At 41.4% G+C, this 18,355-nt stretch overlaps 1 protein-coding gene across 7 annotated transcripts in view; it reads left to right on the top strand.

Annotated features, from left to right (window-relative positions):
- The window catches only part of LOC132813916 (coiled-coil domain-containing protein 102A-like), a 615,752-nt gene that overhangs the window by 195,374 nt on the left and 402,023 nt on the right, over positions 1–18,355 (top strand). For all 7 annotated transcript variants that reach the window (XM_060823318.1, XM_060823308.1, XM_060823316.1 and 4 more), the window contains one exon: positions 13,936–14,044. In XM_060823318.1, coding sequence (XP_060679301.1) covers positions 13,936–14,044 — 109 coding nt within the window. The remainder of the gene's footprint in view (positions 1–13,935; positions 14,045–18,355) is intronic.

An 18,355-nucleotide genomic window follows, 5' to 3' on the forward strand; every position in this document is an offset into this window, starting at 1 on the left:
GGTTCAGATCAATTTTGTTTTTGTTTTTGCATCTTCTGACAAATGAGAGTTCAATGAACTGAACTGTAACTCTGCTTTTCTTTTCATAGATGCTTTGTGTAGGTGATTGTAATGAGGTCAGCTAGGAGGATCTCATAGGATCCGAGCTTCCTGAATGGGCTGTTAATCTGGTCCAATCAGAGAGCCCTGATTGACAGATATGAATAGGAATGTCGGGGAAAAAAAGAAACGGTAGTGTGGGGGTAATAGAAAAAAAAAGGTAAAAAAAGAAAAAAAAGGATAAAAAAGAAAAATAAAGAAAAAAATGAATAGGAATGTCAGGAGTTCTATTCACTCTGAAAACTGTCTCTTAAGAAACTGGATCAATGTCAAGGGATCTCCACATGAAAATAAAGGGTGACTTAGTGTCCAGACACCAGTACTGAGGAGCTATTTCAGTGATGACAAGAGTGGGTTGCCACTTGAGTGAAGACAATTGCATAGCCTCACTCAGGGCATATCTTAAATGGAGGAAGGTCTGCTCACGGCAAAATCCCAAAAAGAAGCAAAGCCTCGGCCAAACGTTAAAATTTTCTTCAGCATCTGGGCCAGCAAACCGTGGTAGTTTGCTGTGCGGACTTGAGACAGCAAAAGAGTCCCAGCAGATCTACATGATGTATTAGAACTCCTAGGACGGTAACCAGGAAAATTTGCACTCTGGAAAGTCCACCTACATTTGGTTTGGAACAGTTAAATTGCTTAGCAACATTCAAATCAGAACTAATCAAAATAATATCCTGGTTAAATGGTCACATGGTTCTAATAGTGGTCGATACTGGTGCAGCTGCTTCAGTGATTGCAGAAGCAATCTTTAGCAAACTTCACTTGGACTCCAACCCAAGACCTCGGCTAGACTGAGAACCTGCACCGGGGAACCTTCACAGTTTAAGGGTACAATTTTGGTTTTGGTCTCTTACGAGAAGCAGTTGGTTCAATTATCACTGATAGTAGTAAAAGGCTCAGGTACAAGCTTGATGGGGCAACGTGGGTTGAAAAAGATTCACATAGATTGGCTCAACATTTTTCAGTTAGAAAATGGCTACCTGAATGAAGTTCTAATGAAATGCCCAAACATTTTTCAGGAAGGTCTAGGGAGCCAAGATCACCTTGCATGTTGGCCAGGAAGCAATTCCACGATTCTGCAAGGTCTGCCCATTACCATTTGCCTTACAGGTAACAACAGAGGCAGAAATCAGGAGGCTGGAAAGCGGAGAAATCATCAAACCAGTCCAGTTGCATAATGGGCAGCACTGGTCAAACCGATTTGTGAGGCTGGACGGGTCAGTTCACCTTTGTAGGGATTTTAAGCAGATGGTAAATCATTTTTGCAGCTGGATAAATACCTAATCCCTCACATAAAGGATTTATATGCAAAGCTAGCAGGGCTGCCCATCATGAATCTGGAAATGAGCCATGTGTACTTGCAGTTGTGGTTAGATAAGGATTTCCAGAGGTATACAGCAAGGGTTTTTATCAATATATGAGCCAGCTAATTGGGGAATCATCAGCCTGTCTAATGTTTCAGTGGACACTGGAGAACATTTTACAAGGTCTACCTCAGGTCACCATTTATCTAGATGACATGCTAATAACAGGGAAGACCAATAAGGAGCACTTACAGAGCCTGGACATAGTCCTTAGAAGTTTCTGCCAGACTGGAGCAAGGAGAAATGTGCTTCAACGCACCCTGAGTCATCTATTTGGGCTACAGAGTTGACAAGACGAGATTATACCCATTGGAATATAAAGTAAGGGCGATCAAAGGTGCCCTGACTCCCATATTTGTACCAGAGCTTAGGTCTTTCCCTGGGCTGTTCATACATAACCTGGCTTTCATCCTGGCATCTCTGCATCAACTCTTAAAAAATGGTCAGCCTTGGAAATGGTCATGTAGCCAATCCATAGCGTTGAGGGAAGTGAAGAAACAACAATGTTTCTGTAAAGGTGTTAACACATTGATCCTAAATGAGATCTGGTATCAACATGTAATGCCTCGCTGTTTGGTATCGGGGTGATATTTAGCTCATAGACAGTCCAATAGAGAGGAACGCCCGATAGTCTGTGCATCCAGGACTTTGGACTTTGGCTAATGCAGAGTGTAAATACACTCAGATAGAGAAGGAAGATTTAGTGGTCATATTTGGAGTCAGGAATTTCCATTAATACCTTTTACAGGTGTAACTTTGTAGTAATAATGGACCATAAACCTCTTCTCAGGCCTACTTACAGAGGAAAATGTAGTGCCGTTCATAGCTTTGGGCTGAATTCAGAGGTGAGCTTTAAAACTACATGTGTATAATTTCAAGTTGGAATACCATCCAGGAGGCCAATTAGCAAATGTGGATGCATTGAGTTGCCTCCTGCTGGCAGATCCATCACCAGTGGTATCCTCATGAAAAGAGTCAGCAGGGATCTTCAATTTTCTGGACACAATTACAGTCACTGCTGTTATGGACCATGCCAGACCCCTCAAAACACATCAAGAATGTAGCCTGGACCTAACTTTGCCATTTGATTTAAGCAAATATACAGTGGATATTCCAGGAGAGAATTAGTTGGGTAGACTACTTAGTCATAAACAAAACAGCATTTATTTGTAAGATTACTGAATGAAACACAAAGAACAGAAAACAGAATACTGAAACAACTTATCCTATCTGAACACGACAGGCTATCCCAATTTGATGATACTGTTCCAAAATACTTGCAGCACCCCAATAAATACCTCTTGACACAAAAGATAAAAATGAAACAAAGGCTTACAGGTTTGAAGTTAGAGAGAAGAGAGAACCCAGCCTGCTAGTGAACTAGCAGAGCTGCTAAAGTGGCCATTCCCCTTTCATTATGCAAGTTTGTTTTTTAAATTTGAAAGCCTTCTGTCAGAGAGAGTATCTGTTAGCTGTAAACAAATGGGCCCTCTATCCAAACTCTCAGACTTTTCGGAGTTTGGGCCATTTATAACCTCTCTGAAAAAAATCAAGGACAACATAACCTTGCCCGAATGAGCAGCCTTGTCACATAGCTGACAATAACAGACTTTGGACTGCAAGATTCAGTACTGGCAAAGCTGAATCAACTGGTGGTGATAGGGGAAACCAATGAGCCATCACAACCAGAATTGAAACCTTTTGCACTTAGAGAGACCATATCACATTAGAAGATGGCATATTATAATGGAGAGCAAAAGTGAATATCCTGAGCAGAGATTGGGAGTGAATATCCCCACCAGGGTCATCGAGGTTTTCAAAATGAAGATATTGGTGATAAGTTGTATCTGGTGGCCAAGATTGTATGCTGACATAGCTGCATTGGTGGGTCAGTGTCTGTTGTGCCAGCAAGGACAAAAATTACCACCAGCAGCTTGCCCATACTCTTGGGAATGGCCGGGTAAGCACTAGACTTGGTTAGACGTTGACTAGGCCAGCCCTCTTCTGGGTTTAATGTTCTTAATCATTGAGGATGTCCACTCTAAATGTCTGTACGTGCATAGAGTTCATTCGTCAAGCACAGGGATGATGATAGAAAGAATGTGTGCATCCTTTGCAATACATTGTCTCCCAGTATTTTTGGTCACAGATGTTTACTGGCATGGAATTTGAGTATTTTCTGAAGTTGAATAGTATTTGACATATAAAGACAGCTCCATACCATCCATCATCCAATAGTCTGATAGAGCAGAAACTTTGAAGGCAGGCTTAAAGAAATGGTCTACAGGGTTCACTACATACCAAACTGTCCCAGTTCTTATTTGATTGTAGGACCATCCCTCATGCATCTACAAGAATAGCTCCAGCAAGAATTGTTCATGAAGAGTCCACATCAAGTTAAATCTGATCTTCTCAAAGCTAGGCAGGAAGGATGAAATGGCATCAAGAACACCAGTGCTGGCTAACACAAGTCTGTGCTAAGCTAGAGAGACCATTTACTTCCAGGAATGAAGTTTGGTGTAGGAACCACAGGAATGGCCCAGCATAAGTAAGAGGCATGGGTGACATGAGGTCAGGTCCAGTGACGTATAAATTTCTGGTAGGTGTGATGGTCCTGAACAAGCCTGTGAACCATATGAAAGTTGCAAATTCACAAATGTGCAGGAGCAGAATGTGCTCGGCTCCTCAACTGCCTTTCCAATTGTTCTAGAACCTGGTGGTTCTTCACCTCTGTCAAGTGATGAGGATATCTTTGAAACTTGATGGATGCATCAGATGTTGCTGCCTCAATGCCATTGCCACCTGAAGAAGAGAGTGAATTTCTTCCAAGACACTATGGGCACAAGAGGCGAGTTGCTGTGTGTTTGTTAAATGCTACCCGTGTCAGAGAAAAAGTTGAAGGGACCTGATCCTGTTCTAAAACACCCTAGGAAGACCACAACAAAAAAGAAATGGTCTGTGTCCTGGGACTCGAGGTGGCAGAATGTAATGACTGTAATAAGGTCAGCTGGGTGGACCTCATGCAATATGTGATCCCTAATTGTGGCTATTAATCTGGATCTGTAGGGAACCTTGGCTGACAGGTATAAATAGGAGTGTCAGAGATTCTGTTCACTCTGAGATGAAGCTGGATCAGTGTTTAGGGCTCTCCATGTATAAATAAAGGGTGACATGCTGATGGGATACTGGCCTTTGTAGAGTTATTTCACTTTAGTGTCATTCCAGCTTTTAATTTTTAATTTGAGATTTCTAGTATCCAGATTATTTTACTTTCTGGAATTGATTTTGGCTTTTATTCAAAGAAATGATCATATATAATGTCACTAAGTTTTTCTCAAATGACATTAATTTGACTGTTCAGTAGTATCACCATTGATGCCATTTGGTGTCCTGTAAGCATTCATCTTCAGTAATGTTAGGAATTGGAAAGCGCTTATTCTAGAATTTAAATTAGAACTGAGTTCAGTGAAAGAGATTAATGACTATCATAATATTTCATCACTTGAAGTAGTTGTCATCATGAATAGTAATTTTGCTGTATTAAAGTAAACAGCGCAGTCTTACAGCACACTTCCTGTAAGGGTCAAAGTTCACAGAGCTGAAACATGTGGCCATTGCCTTATGTTTCCTGCTGAGTAAAAAGGCATTTCTTTTTTCAATGCCACTTTAGTGATAAGTGAAGGATATCAAAAGTATTTTGCTTCCAATATAGAAAATATGGAGTAAGTATTTCTGTCAAAGGATTAGTTTGTTGATTGCCATATTCGTATTACTTCAGATTAACATTTTAGAATGAACATTGACTATGATTAATCCTGGATTTCAACTACATTATTAAGCCAAGCATAATCGTGTGCTGCTCCTTACCGGATAGAAGTAGGCTGCTTCTCAATCATGCAAAACAGTTTTCTGATTTCTACTGTTTCTTTAGGCATGGTGCCAAATGTTTTGCAGTTTCCCCCACTGCAAGTAAAGAGAGCAAATCAACAGGGAAATATCACCCTTAATTGCCCTGGATTACCTCCTGGTGGCATATTGACAGCACAGGTAGGGCCTTATAAACAGCTTGCAGTCATGGAACACTAAATAGAAGGACAGAAAAAAGGCTCATGATCCAATCCCAGCACTGGCTGAGTTTGTTAATTGAAGCTAAGATTGGCACCAATGCGCTTGAGTTAAGGAAGAAAGCAAAGTGAATAAATGTCCCATTCTCTGTGCTGAGACATGCATGAATGTTATTGAGCCCATATGTGAGATGGATCGCTGTGGAAAAAGACCATGGACTAAACAAGACAGTTTAATCAAACATCATTAGGATGGTCATTTGCAGACCACAAAATATTGATATAATTTTGTGGATTACGGTGAATTCGGTACTCCATTCTTAAAGGGTTCAAATCTCAAACTGTATAATGAATGGAAAGTCACAGAATGTGCATTCATGATTTTAGGTTCATGATTTTTGGAAATTATATGAGCAAAGCATAAATGCAGTCAACCATATCATTTCCAATCAGGGATATTATTGATGCTTGTCATTTTCAGTAGAAAGATTGTTCGTTAATGGTGCAAAAACATCCAAAGAAAATGGGCCAGAATTTGCATTTGGAAATAATTGACATCAGGGAATGAGTTTGGGCCCCATGCTGATTTTTGGGGGTTTACAAGTGACTAGCTGTCCATTATAATGGCGTGTTGCATCATTTAAATCTCGACGTTTTATAATTATTCTGAAGCATTTACTTGTCTCTGTAAACCAGTGCGCTGCAGATTAACTGTACATTTCGAATCGTGCAGCTGTGAAAATATCAGTAAACTTTCAGTGAGTCAAGCATGAGTGTGATTCTTCTGAGACCATTAAGCACTGCAGTGCTTGCTCAGCCCTGAAAGAGGTACCACAGTTCCTCTGTTGACAGACATATTTTAAAATGACATGGTAACAGCTTAAGTATCACTTCTTGCAAGATAATATCAAAAATAATGTAATTTCATACCTCCAGAAGCTACAGTCCATGATCATATTGACGTTTAATTGTTTATTTCTAAAAGCAAAAGACTCCAGGTCCTGGAAATTTGAAATAATAACAGAAAGTGGTGGAGGATCTCAGCAGGTCTGGCACCATCCATGAGGAATGAAAGAGAGTTAACATTTCAAGTCCAGTATGACTGTTGAACTATCTTTCAGTTGACTATGGAAAGCTGGTGCTTATTAATCCTTTCTGAGATTGTAGCCCAGCTTGAGTGGTGCATGATCAGTCTCGACTTGTTTTCTTAAATACCATGGTTATCTGCAGATATCATTTCCTGTTAACTTCTTGACGTATTCTCCATGTCAGTTACCTGTGGGATGTTATCACTCATTATATCCCTTTTGTATTATTTCATTAAATGTTATGGCTTTGTATTAAAATAATGGGTACCTGCAGATAGTTTATATGCTATTTTCCCAGATGACCACTTCTGGTACATTGTGGTACTTGCTGTTTCTATTGATTTGTGGTTCTCGGTAAGGGTTGTATGATGTAGCTAAGTGCCACCAATTCACCTTTGTCTTTGCTTTGTCCTGGCCTTATCCTCTACCACTAATCATTGAATATGCTTCTACATAGTATTGACAGAAGAGGCATTGTTCTTAGACAATAATGTTTGATAGCTACTATTACAACTATAATTTTGGTCAACCATATCACTAGGATCTTAGGGATCTGGTATAGATACAGTCATAGAGTCATAGGGTCATGCAGCACTGACACAGATCCCTTGGTCCAACTCCTCCATACTGACCAGGTTTCCCAACTGAAATAGTGCCATTTGTCTGCCCTTGGCCCATATCTCTCTAAACCTTTCCTATTTGTGTATCTGTCCAAATGTTTTTTTTAAGTGTTTGTAACTATTCGCATCTACCACTTCCTCTGAAAGTTTGTACCATATATACACCACCCTCTGTGTGAAAGGTTTCCCCTCTCATCTTAAAACTGTGCCCTCTAATTTTGAATTCCGCTATCCTATAGAAAATACCTTTTGCTATACACCTTATCCATGCTTATCATGACTTTATAAACCTCTGAGGTAACCTCTCAACTTCCTACATTCCTAGCCTCTGTCCCAGCCTATACAGCCTCTCTTATAACTCAAACCCTCCAGTCTTGGTAACATCCTCGTAAATCTTTTCTGTACACTTTCCAATTAAATAGTACCCTTCCTATAGCAGGGCAACCAGAATAATACACAATATTCCAAGAGTAGTCTCACCAACGTCTGTATAGCCACAACATGTTGTGCCAACTCCTATACTCCATGATCTGATCAATAAAGGCAAGTGTGCCAAATGCAACCTCCTTCACCCTGTCTACCTGTGATGCCACTTTCAAGGAACTATATACCTGAAAACACCCGAGGAACGGCTGAGGATCCTGGGATTGTATTCGTTGGAGTTTAGAAGATTAAGGGGAGACTTAATAGAGACGTCCAAGATAATACATGGCTTGGAAAGGGTGGACGCTAGGAAATTGTTTCCATTAGGCGAGGAGACTAGGACCCGTGGACACAGCCTTAGAATTAGAGGGGGTCAATTCAGAACAGAAATGCGGAGACATTTCTTCTGCCAGAGGGTGGTGGGCCTGTGGAATTCATTGCCACGGAGTGCAGTGGAGGCCGGGACGTTAAATGTCTTCAAGGCAGAGATTGATAGATTCTTGTTGTCTCGAGGAATTAAGGGCTATGGGGAGAACGCTGGTAAGTGGAGTTGAAATGCCCATCAGCCATGATTGAATGGTGGAGTGGACTCGATGGGCCAAATGGCCTTACTTCCACTCCTATGTCTTATGGTCTCTTTGTTTGACAATACTCCGTAGGCCCCTATCATTAACGGAGTAAGTCCTGCCCTGGTTTGTATTACCAAAATGCAATACCTCAAATTTATCTAAATTAAACTTGTTATGCCACTCCTTGGCTCATTGGCCCCTCAATTGATCAAGGTCCTAGTTTGTCTTCATTAACCTCCGTCACTGTCCACTATACCGCCAATTTTGCTGTCACTTTCTAACCATACTTTCTATATTATCATCCAAATCATTTATATAAATACCAAACAACAATGGTTCCAGCTTTGGTCCCTGTGGATCACTGTTGGGTCACAGGCCTCCAGATAGAAAAAACACCCTATACCACCACCCTCTGTCTTCTACTGTCAAGTCAATTTTGTATCCAATTGGCTCATTCTCCGTGGATGCCATGTGACCTAATTTTACTAACCAGTCTACCATATAGAACCTTGATGAAGGCTTTGCCAAAGTCCATGTAGACAACATCAACCACTCTGCCTCATCTATCTATCTGTCTTGGTCACATTTGCTCCCTCCGAACATGCAAATAGACTTTATGTGCAGACTTTATGTGACATCAGTAGAATGGGTGATGCTAATGTACAGAATATTAATCCTTTCCGATACATTACTTACACTACATTTACATCTGCTTATTTGAAATGACAGTGTTTGTCATATCCCAGTGATCAACTCTGTGTTCTTTATCCTAAATGTCTAATTGATGTAGAGGTATCACTATTAGATGTTGTGTCGAAGTCTCATTAAGGTAGGTACTTATCAGTGTCTTTTGGCTTTATTCTGCTTGCTGGTGTGGACTTCAGTATTGTGCTTGGGACAAGATAATTAAAAGAGCACAGGAGAACAGTGTAGCACACCATCTTAAAGCTAATACAGAAATTACAGAATTACTTCATGAATAAAATCTATGTAAAGTGCTTCTAAAATAAATGCATGAAGACAGCCAGTGTTTAATGTTAAGGTAGCAAGATATGCCTACAGAATACAGCAATATACTTTGCTCATGAACATGTATCAACTCAATAAGAGCAAAATCTACATAGGTACAAAAACTTAATTCTTAAATGTACAGATACTAATAAGGTTAAGCCATTTAGATTAGATTACTTACAGTGTGGAAACAGGCCCTTCAGCCCAACAAGTCCACACCGACCCGCTGAAGCGCAACCCACCCATGCCTCTACATTTACCCCTTACCTAACACTACGAGCAATTTAGCATGACCAATTCACCTAACCTGCACATCTTTGGACTGTGGGAGGAAACCGGAGCATCCGGAGGAAACCCACACAGACACGGGGAGAACGTGCAAACTCCACACAGTCAGTCGCCTGAGGCGGGAATTGAACCCGGGTCTCTGGTGCTGTGAGGCAGCAGTGCTAACCACTGTGCCACCGTGCCGCCCACACTTAGTACAACTTGATTATTAAGGAAATCTCCTTCATAGACAGTCCCCACTTGAAACTATATTTCTGTTCCATCACTGTTGCTGGGTCAAAATTCTGGAAGGTCCTTCCTAATAGCATAGTGAGTGTCCCTATATCCGAAGGACTGCAATGGTCCAAGAAAGCAGCTCACCATTATCTCCCCATCAATTGGGGTTAAGCAGTAAGTGCTGGCCTAAAAATCATGTCCTTGTTCTATGAGTGATATTGAGAAAAAGAACCAAAGCAATAAGTGTATAATTTGTAATTGTAATATAAATAGCAATAAAGCTTCTTGTACAGGTTAAAAGACAAAATTAATTTTCGACAGTACTGAAGGCTTGAAAACTCATCACTGTCTTCTTATAAAACAGGCCTTTGTGACTTGGATAACAATTATAAAATGATAAGTGTTAATTGCTAGGGAGTATCATAATTCCAGATTTCCATCTGTTCAATTTCAACTGGTTTTGCAGAAATAGTCTGCAATTAAACTGTGCATGCGTACCTATATACAGGCCAAGGGCCATGTGGCATTCTTCACTTGTTCAGGAAAGATGCAACTTCAAATAAAGGAGCAGTCACGTTATAACAGTGTGCTTCACTCTTTACAGTTAAGAATATATTAGATTAATTGATTAGTATAATTTGATTAGTTGATCAGTGCACATAACTGGACTATAATTATTAAGCATCAACTTTCCAACAGGTTTGGTTATTGTTTTGCAATGCTGCTAAAGACCTCTTGTATTCATATTTTTGACCATGGATCCTTATAGGAATAAAACATTGGCCCTAATTTTTGTGCTGAAAATGTGTTGCTGGAAAAGCGCAGCAGGTCAGGCAGCATCCAAGGAGCAGGAGAATCGATGTTTCTGGCATGAGCCCTTCTTCAGGAATGCTCCATGCTGCTGGCATCTCCGCCGACCACCAACCCCACTTTGGAGAATAGGGCCAGGCATCCTGCTCCTTGGATGCTGCCTGACCCGCTGCACTTTTCCAGCAACACATTTTCAGCTCTGATCTCCAGCATCTGCAGTCCTCACTTTCTCCTAATTTTTGTGGTCAGCTGTCCAGCTGGAGCTCTTCTGCTCCGCCTTTTCTTTTTCTTTCTTCTTTTCCTCCCTGTCTCTTCCCTTCTCTTGGCCTTGGATGCCTGGCCCCATTCTCCAAAGTGGGGCTGGTGGTCGGCGGAGATGCCAGCAGCATGGAACAGGGACACCAGCAGCCTGGAGTGGGAACACCAGCAGCCAGAATGGAGATACCAGTGACTAGCGGACCAGTGCAGAGTGTGGCAGTATCCAGTGATCAGACCACTTGGAAGCCCCCTGCACTGGTCTGCTGCAGAGAACCTTTGGTGACAGACTGTGGTGTTTGCCTTTTTGACTTTGCTTCTTGTTTTTTTGATCTATAGCTGTATTGTGTATAGCTGTACTGTGTATAGCTGTAATGTAAGTTTTTTTCTTCATTGCTCTATCCTGTAACTAAAAATTGTACTTAGGTACCTTTGTAACTAACTGCAAGTGGCTACTTATAAACTTTTCACTGGACTCATTTGAGTACATGCCACAACAAAGCTTGTCCGTCCATCCACCTGGCCGACTGACCACCCCAGGCCTCTCCTTCCCCCAGTTCTGGCTCCCCACCCAGCTCTGCTCCTGGAACAAGCCTCATGGAAACAGAGAATGATAATTCAGCAGATAAGATTTGTCCTGTTTTTTGTGTGGACAGGACATATCTAGGTGCTTTGCCATATTGCGCAGCGGATGCCTGAGTTTTACTGAAATGGAACAGCTTAAATGAAGGCATAGCCGTTTCTGGAGCACAAATTTTCTAGTACAACTGGGATACTGTTGGGGCCTATAACCTTTGCAGAATTCAGTGTCTTTATCCCTTTATTTGATATTATACAGCGTGAATAAAGTTGGCTGAAGTCTGGCATCTGTGATGCCAGGGTCCTTGGGAGAATTGAATCATTCATTTGGCATTTCATGCTGAAAGTGGCTGCAAATGTTTCAGCCTTTGCCCTTTCAATTGTTAATCAAATCTGATCAGATTTTGATAATGATGCTCACATAAAAAGGGCACAGGTTTTTCAAACATTTCTTGTTAACCCTGAGGCAGAATTAATTTATTGAAAGTGCATTGGCGATGGGTAAAACTATCTGAGACAAATTTCAAGAGGCTAGGTACTGTTCAGTGAGCAATAGCTAGCAGGTCACAGAAGGAGCAAGCAGCACTCATGATCAAATATATTTTTCTAGTACTGTAGGAAACTTTATGATCTCGAATGCTCATGATGCTGAAGAAACTTGGTGAGGAAGCAGCTGAAATAATTCAAAGCACCATAGCTGAACACAGAGCAGATTTCCAACTCTCTTGTGGTCAAACTTAAGTTAGTGGAGCCAATATGGCAGAGAAGCATGCTGAAGTACAGATGGTGCTTATGAATCCAAGAGTCATTTTCTTCCATGAACCTAGCAAAGGATATTTAATCACATCTACTTATACATATCCTGAAAACATTCAACTGTTTTTGATCAAAGTGCTGTTTAACTTCTTTTTTAAGAGTTATCCATGTCACTTTCACAGCTAGGGCAATAAGCTATTGATGATACTGTACATATTGGCATTAAAATTATTACTTTCCTATTTCACAAACTTCATTGCTAAAATGCTGCTGAGTGTCAATCCAAGAATTTAAGAGTGGTTATCAAACCTCTTAAAGAATGAAACAGGCTTCAGTTGTTAGTTTCAAAATGATCATTTATTTATTATTTTTGAATGATTCCTAAAAAAAGACTATATTCTAATGTGACTTACAGAGATGACCTTAATAATTGATGTTCATTGTTTGAATAGTGACAGCAAGAACTGGTGTTCATTAATTATTTGTCAAAGTCTGCAGACTTGTCAAATTTTACATTGAACCTTGACAACCTGTAATCTCTATGCTGTGCTGTACATTCTGAATATTTCTGATTTCATACACAAATGGCAGGAAGGTGGAAGGCAGTTACAAATATTTTCTGAGAAATACTTTGAAATCTGTATACGCTAGTGTAGTTACTTTGTAGAAATTGAGAGAAGATCATATTAGGAAACTGATAAAATAGGCAACACTAAACTTCTCTAATGAGCCCAAGAGGGACGAGAAAGCCAGGGCTGTTGGCAATCAATCATAGCTCTATCCTTAAAGGTCACACTGGCAGAAAGCATTTTTGGTCCTGGCTGATTTCATTTGCCTTCAGGAGACACATCCAGATAGTCACCTAACTTTGATTGTCTTGGGCCACTGCATCTATTGTCAAGTTAGGGCACCTTGATCTTTCCACAGTTGGACAGTATGTCAGAAAGACAATTCATGCATGACTTCTACCAATTAGTTTGCTTTAGAAATGTCATCAGGTCAATATGAACCTCTCAGTGCAGCGTTCAGCAGGGCAGGCCATTACTGTTGCTTTTGAAAGGATGGTTAGACTGCGATACAAGTGCAAAATCATTATTTCAATTCCATTTAATTTCTGAATGCTCAGGGCCTCTTTGTGTATTATCCTGTGGTGACCCATGCTGATCTTGTTTGCCTCTCAATATTTCTGGCAATTGCATCTTTGATTAATTGCCTGGCTGGTGTGCAATGTCTACATCCAAGATTTGCAAGATTACACTGTAGCCTCCCCAGCTCAGCTCAAAAATGCTCCTTTGATTTAGATTATTTCTGATTTCTTCTCATTTCACCTAACGTTTCAAATCTGGAAGAATGAACAAAACTGCAAGAGATGTGAGCTCCAAGGGGCACTGCCCCACGTCCAGGACCAGCTATTCAAATGATATGTACAGGTATACCAGTCAGTTCGGCTGAGAAAATTGCATTCCAGGCAGGAATAAGACATCATTAATTAATAACTAAAGCATCTCAATTGGAGCTGGGGCAGGACATCCCATGGCCCTAACTGTCTGAACTGACTTGGGTAGAGGCAGGAAGCTATTGACAATTCACCTAAATTTCAAAGCCTCCCATCTCCTTTCCAGTTTCACATGGGCCCAGGGTTTCTGAACCACTATAAATGCTCATGGCATAGGGTCTTTTTGACAACTTCATCAGTGCATTGAAAAAATATTTTTAAACATTTCTTTTCAAATTGTTGTAAACTATAGATCATTTTCAACATACTGGTATGTACTGTATTTTTCACACAGGGACAAAGCCACACTTGAAAGGCAGATTGAAAAACTGGAAGCAGATATATGTCAGTGGAAGGACAAATACGAAGACCTGAACAAATCCAAGCAAGAGATCCTCAAGCAGGTATGAAGCTAGGAGAAAATAGAAATGCACAGTTGGCCTGTTTGCAGATCATGGTGTACTTTTAGTGACTTAGACACTTTTTGGGAGTTTTGATAATTATTACTTTTGAAGAAATTGTGGGGACAAAGTTGTATAAAATTTTATGGTAGTTTGAAATCTGAGAAAATAGCAAGTTCTTACATAAAAAGAGTGCTCTCATTGAATGTTTATAAAGTAATTGCAAAATCATTCTTTCCTCGGGAACTGAGGAGCAACATGCCAACATAGAGAACCAAGCTGTGTTTCATTTCATGTCAGTCCTCATTACTTAGGTCATTCACCTTCAAGTGAATGTAAATATAAACCTATCAGAGGTAGGGACCAGTGAATTTGTAGTGAAGAATATGGGAATGGCGATGGTGTTAAAAAGTATTTGAGCTGAAGTTAACTAGAAATCAGTTGAGAGTCAATTTTGGCAATTTTCATGGTGGGTTGGTCTTCATGTGTCCGAGCAAAATTTCACAAACCATCTTCCTAAACTTCCTCAGTGCCTGTGCATTGTGCCCTGATGGCATCCCATTCATTGTGACCTCTCACCTGTCACAGGCAGAAATACATACCACTGCTGGGACCTTGGGGGCACCTTAGCAACAACACTATCTTTAAAGGCCAGTTGTGCACCCAGTTAAACACTGTCAGCCAATGCCCTTCAGTGTGCACATATGGGAGGGCACCACAAACAAACACTGCGCAGAGCAATTAGGTGGCACAGTTGACACTTCATTGTAAATACAAGTGCATGTGCACAAATCTATTTCTATTAAAGAACAGATCTGAACAGGTTATTGTCTTTCCTCCCACAGTCCAAAGATGTGCAGGTCAGGTGAATTAGCCATGCTAAATTGCCCGTAGTGTTAGGTAAGGGGTAAATGTAGGGGTAGGGGTATTGGTGGGTTGCGCTTTGGCCGGTCGGTGTGGACTTGCTGGGCCGAAGGGCCTGTTTCAACACTGTAAGTAATCTAACCTAATTTAATCATATAACCCTGTCTAGGGGAGTGCTGTGCTTTCCCTGATCCCTTTGAATCCCAACATATTCTCATTGTCCTGTGTGGGACTGCAAGTTTTCAAATGGTTCAAAATATTCTCTTTTATTCAGCATCATTAAAAAAAAACAGAAGTGGCATTTGCCTCTGGAAATGGTAAGGGAAGGCTGGTCTTTTGAGCACCAAGAAATCTACAATCAATAAGTGAGCACTGCATTTAGCCCCTGGAACTGTGTGTCTGGCTTGTAATTCCTATTTCTGCAGTGCTCTATTGTGCAAAAGGTAATATTCTTCCTCCTCCTCAATATCCTCCCCCTCCCCCTTGGAAGACTCCTCCTCCCACTCTCCCAGCTTTTCACAGTCCATCACATCCCCTTGTTTTTTCTGCTCCTCTGTGGAAAACAGTGACTCTGCCTGAAACATTGGCTCTCCTGCTCCTTAGTTGCTGCCTGACCTGCTGTGCTTTTCCAGTGCCACATGTTTTGATTCTGACTCTCCAGCAGCTGCAGTCCTAGCTTTCTCTCACTCTGCCACTTGTCATGGTCTGTGATTTTCCACTTTCAGTGAGCACATACAAGCCACATGAATATAGAGGGCAGTGCAGGCTGCCCTTGGCACAGTCTGGTAATCAACGGACACCCCACAAACTTCTATGTTCCTTTTTCTTGGTACTCCTGGTCAAGTCCATCAGTACTGGACACCCAAATGTTCTCACGTGCCACTTGAATTATGACTTCTTCTCTCAATGTTATCCCTGAGCCCTACTCCTTCAGCATAGTCATGCCAACTATAATGTTGCAGTGCTCCCCCCATTAATTCAGGGTGATTGTGACTGTTGATGCCTCTGCATCCATAGTAGCTCATGTCCTCCCAATGAACTATTCCGTCCTCACTTATATGTTGAGTTTCTCTCCTTCACAATTATTGCTGCCTCTACATTCCAGTATGCTGGATCTGATCCACACATTGATCCTTCCGACTTCCCTGTTACTGCTGTGCTCCCTTTAGAACCACACTTGTCTTTCATTGAACTAAACCCTAGTACTGACTGTGGCGCATTTCCCTGTCCAGATTGGAAGGACTGCACTGACCAATGACTGACTGGACCCCTGACTGCTCTCTGTACAGCAGGCACTGTGACTTCCAGGACTGCTTTCACTTAACGTGCAGAACTGACCATGGCCGACTCCCTCAATTGTAGTGACATGGACATCCTGAACCTGGCCACCCCAAGCATCCAACTGTCTGTGGAGGATGGTCTGATATTGGATTTTGCCCTTGACTCACTGTTCTAGGACCCCCTGACTGAAGGGTGTCTCCCTTGACTTGACCACTGCCTTTAGACATTGATGCATGGCCCATTGGTTGGTGCATATGTAGTGTCTTTGTTGCGTACACTGCTGGCACATGGTACAGGTAGGAGACTGACATAGCCTGGTGTCATGTAGCAACATGTCCACCCCTTTTTTTGACACCTGCTAGCAGCCATTACAAGCCACCTGGTTTTGTGTCTACACTAAAAAGTAAGGTAATGTGAGGTTTTAAGCTCTGGCTGAGGGGAAACTGCAAAGAAGTGAGGCAGTGATGATGTGATCATTGAAGTGTTAAGAGATCAAGTGAGGAACCCTAAGATGCAACCTAGTGTAATTTATGAGCTGGGTGCATGTCCCTGTGTGAAAGATGTCCTGGCAGTAGTATTTATAAAGAAAGGTGTCAGTGCACTCAAAAGTGCAGAACTGTTTTGTAAGTGAATCAGAGCTGTGTCAGGAGGATGCAGAGAAACTGGTATTTGTCTGTTGATGGACATGGAGAGGATGCTGTCACTGACCAGGAGGCATGCCCTAAACTGTTAGCAACTGCTGTCCAAGGTGCAGGGCAAAGGAATGAGCAGTGAGCTGGAATTGTCAGGTAACTGCTCAGAGTTTCCCATCGGGAATTGTTGCCATCTAGTTTCTAATGTGACAGCTGGGAGAATGGGAAACTGCATACAAATGAAATGCAATGAACTAATAATGAGACGTTACCACATGCTAATGCATGCAAATAGGCCTCTTGCTGTTCACTAGTGAGGATCTTGTCTCACTGTTCAACATAAGAAAATGGAACCTTTTGCTCTGGACATTGATCGTCTACTTACTGCTGATCTCGTGTGATTTTCCCAAATTTCTCGTCAATTCCAAATTCATATAGTGGCTGGGAAGATTCTGCTCTTTGTGTATGCTTTTACATTCAAAGACACAAAAATCATTTAAAAAGTAATGGGGAACCAAGATTCTAGCAAGAGCGAGAAACTTAAATTATTCAGTAGAAATAAAGAAACTGTACTGGAGAAATGAATAATAAGGGGCCACAAATCCCCTGGACCTGACAATCTGCATTCTAGGATTGTAAAAGTTATCGTTGCAGAGTTAGTGGATACACTGGTTTTGATCTTCCAACATTCCTTAAATTCAAGGATAGTTCCCAAAAATTGGCAAGTAGCAAGCATAACATCACTATTTAAGACAGATGGGAGAGAGTAAAAGGGGTAATTATAAACCATTAAACCTAACATCAGTGATAAGAAAAACATATAGTAACATCAGTAGTAGGAATCAATTTGTGGGGTAATGGAAACAGACTACTTAAAAAACAAAAATCATATGGTAAACTAAATCAACATGGAAATATGGCTGGGAAATCTGAGTTGACAAATGTGTTAAGGGTACTTGAGGTGTACCTCCAGAATGGATGGGGAATTAGTAAATGCTGTATATTTGAATCTTCAAAAGGCATTCATAAGAGGTTAGGAGAAAGTGAGGACTGCAGATGCTGGAGATCAGAGCTGAAAAATGTGTTGCTGGAAAGGCACAGCAGGTCAGGCAGCATCCAAGAAGCAGGAGAATTGATGTTTCGGGCATATGCCCTCCTCTTCATCCTCCTTCCCCCCCGCCCCCCCCCCCCCCCCCCCCCCCCCCAACCTTACCCCAGTTCCAATCTTCCAGCTCAGCACTGTCCTCATGACCTGTCCAACCTGCCAATCTACCTTCCCACCCTCCCCTCTGACCTATCACCTCCATCCCCACCCCCATTCACCCATTGTACTCTTTGTTACCTTCCCCCACCCTCCTGAAGAAGGGCTTATGTCCGAAACGTCGATTCTCCTGCTCCTTGGATGCTGCCTGACCTGCTGTGCTTTTCCAACAACACATTTTTCAGCTCATTCATAAGAGGTTATAAAACTAGAACTAGAACTCAGGGATTTGGATGATTCAATATTAGCATGAATTGAGGTCTGACAGATGGACAG

The sequence above is a fragment of the Hemiscyllium ocellatum genome, chromosome 4 (genome assembly GCF_020745735.1).
Source record: "Hemiscyllium ocellatum isolate sHemOce1 chromosome 4, sHemOce1.pat.X.cur, whole genome shotgun sequence".
NCBI classification, from domain to species: Eukaryota; Metazoa; Chordata; class Chondrichthyes; order Orectolobiformes; family Hemiscylliidae; genus Hemiscyllium; species Hemiscyllium ocellatum.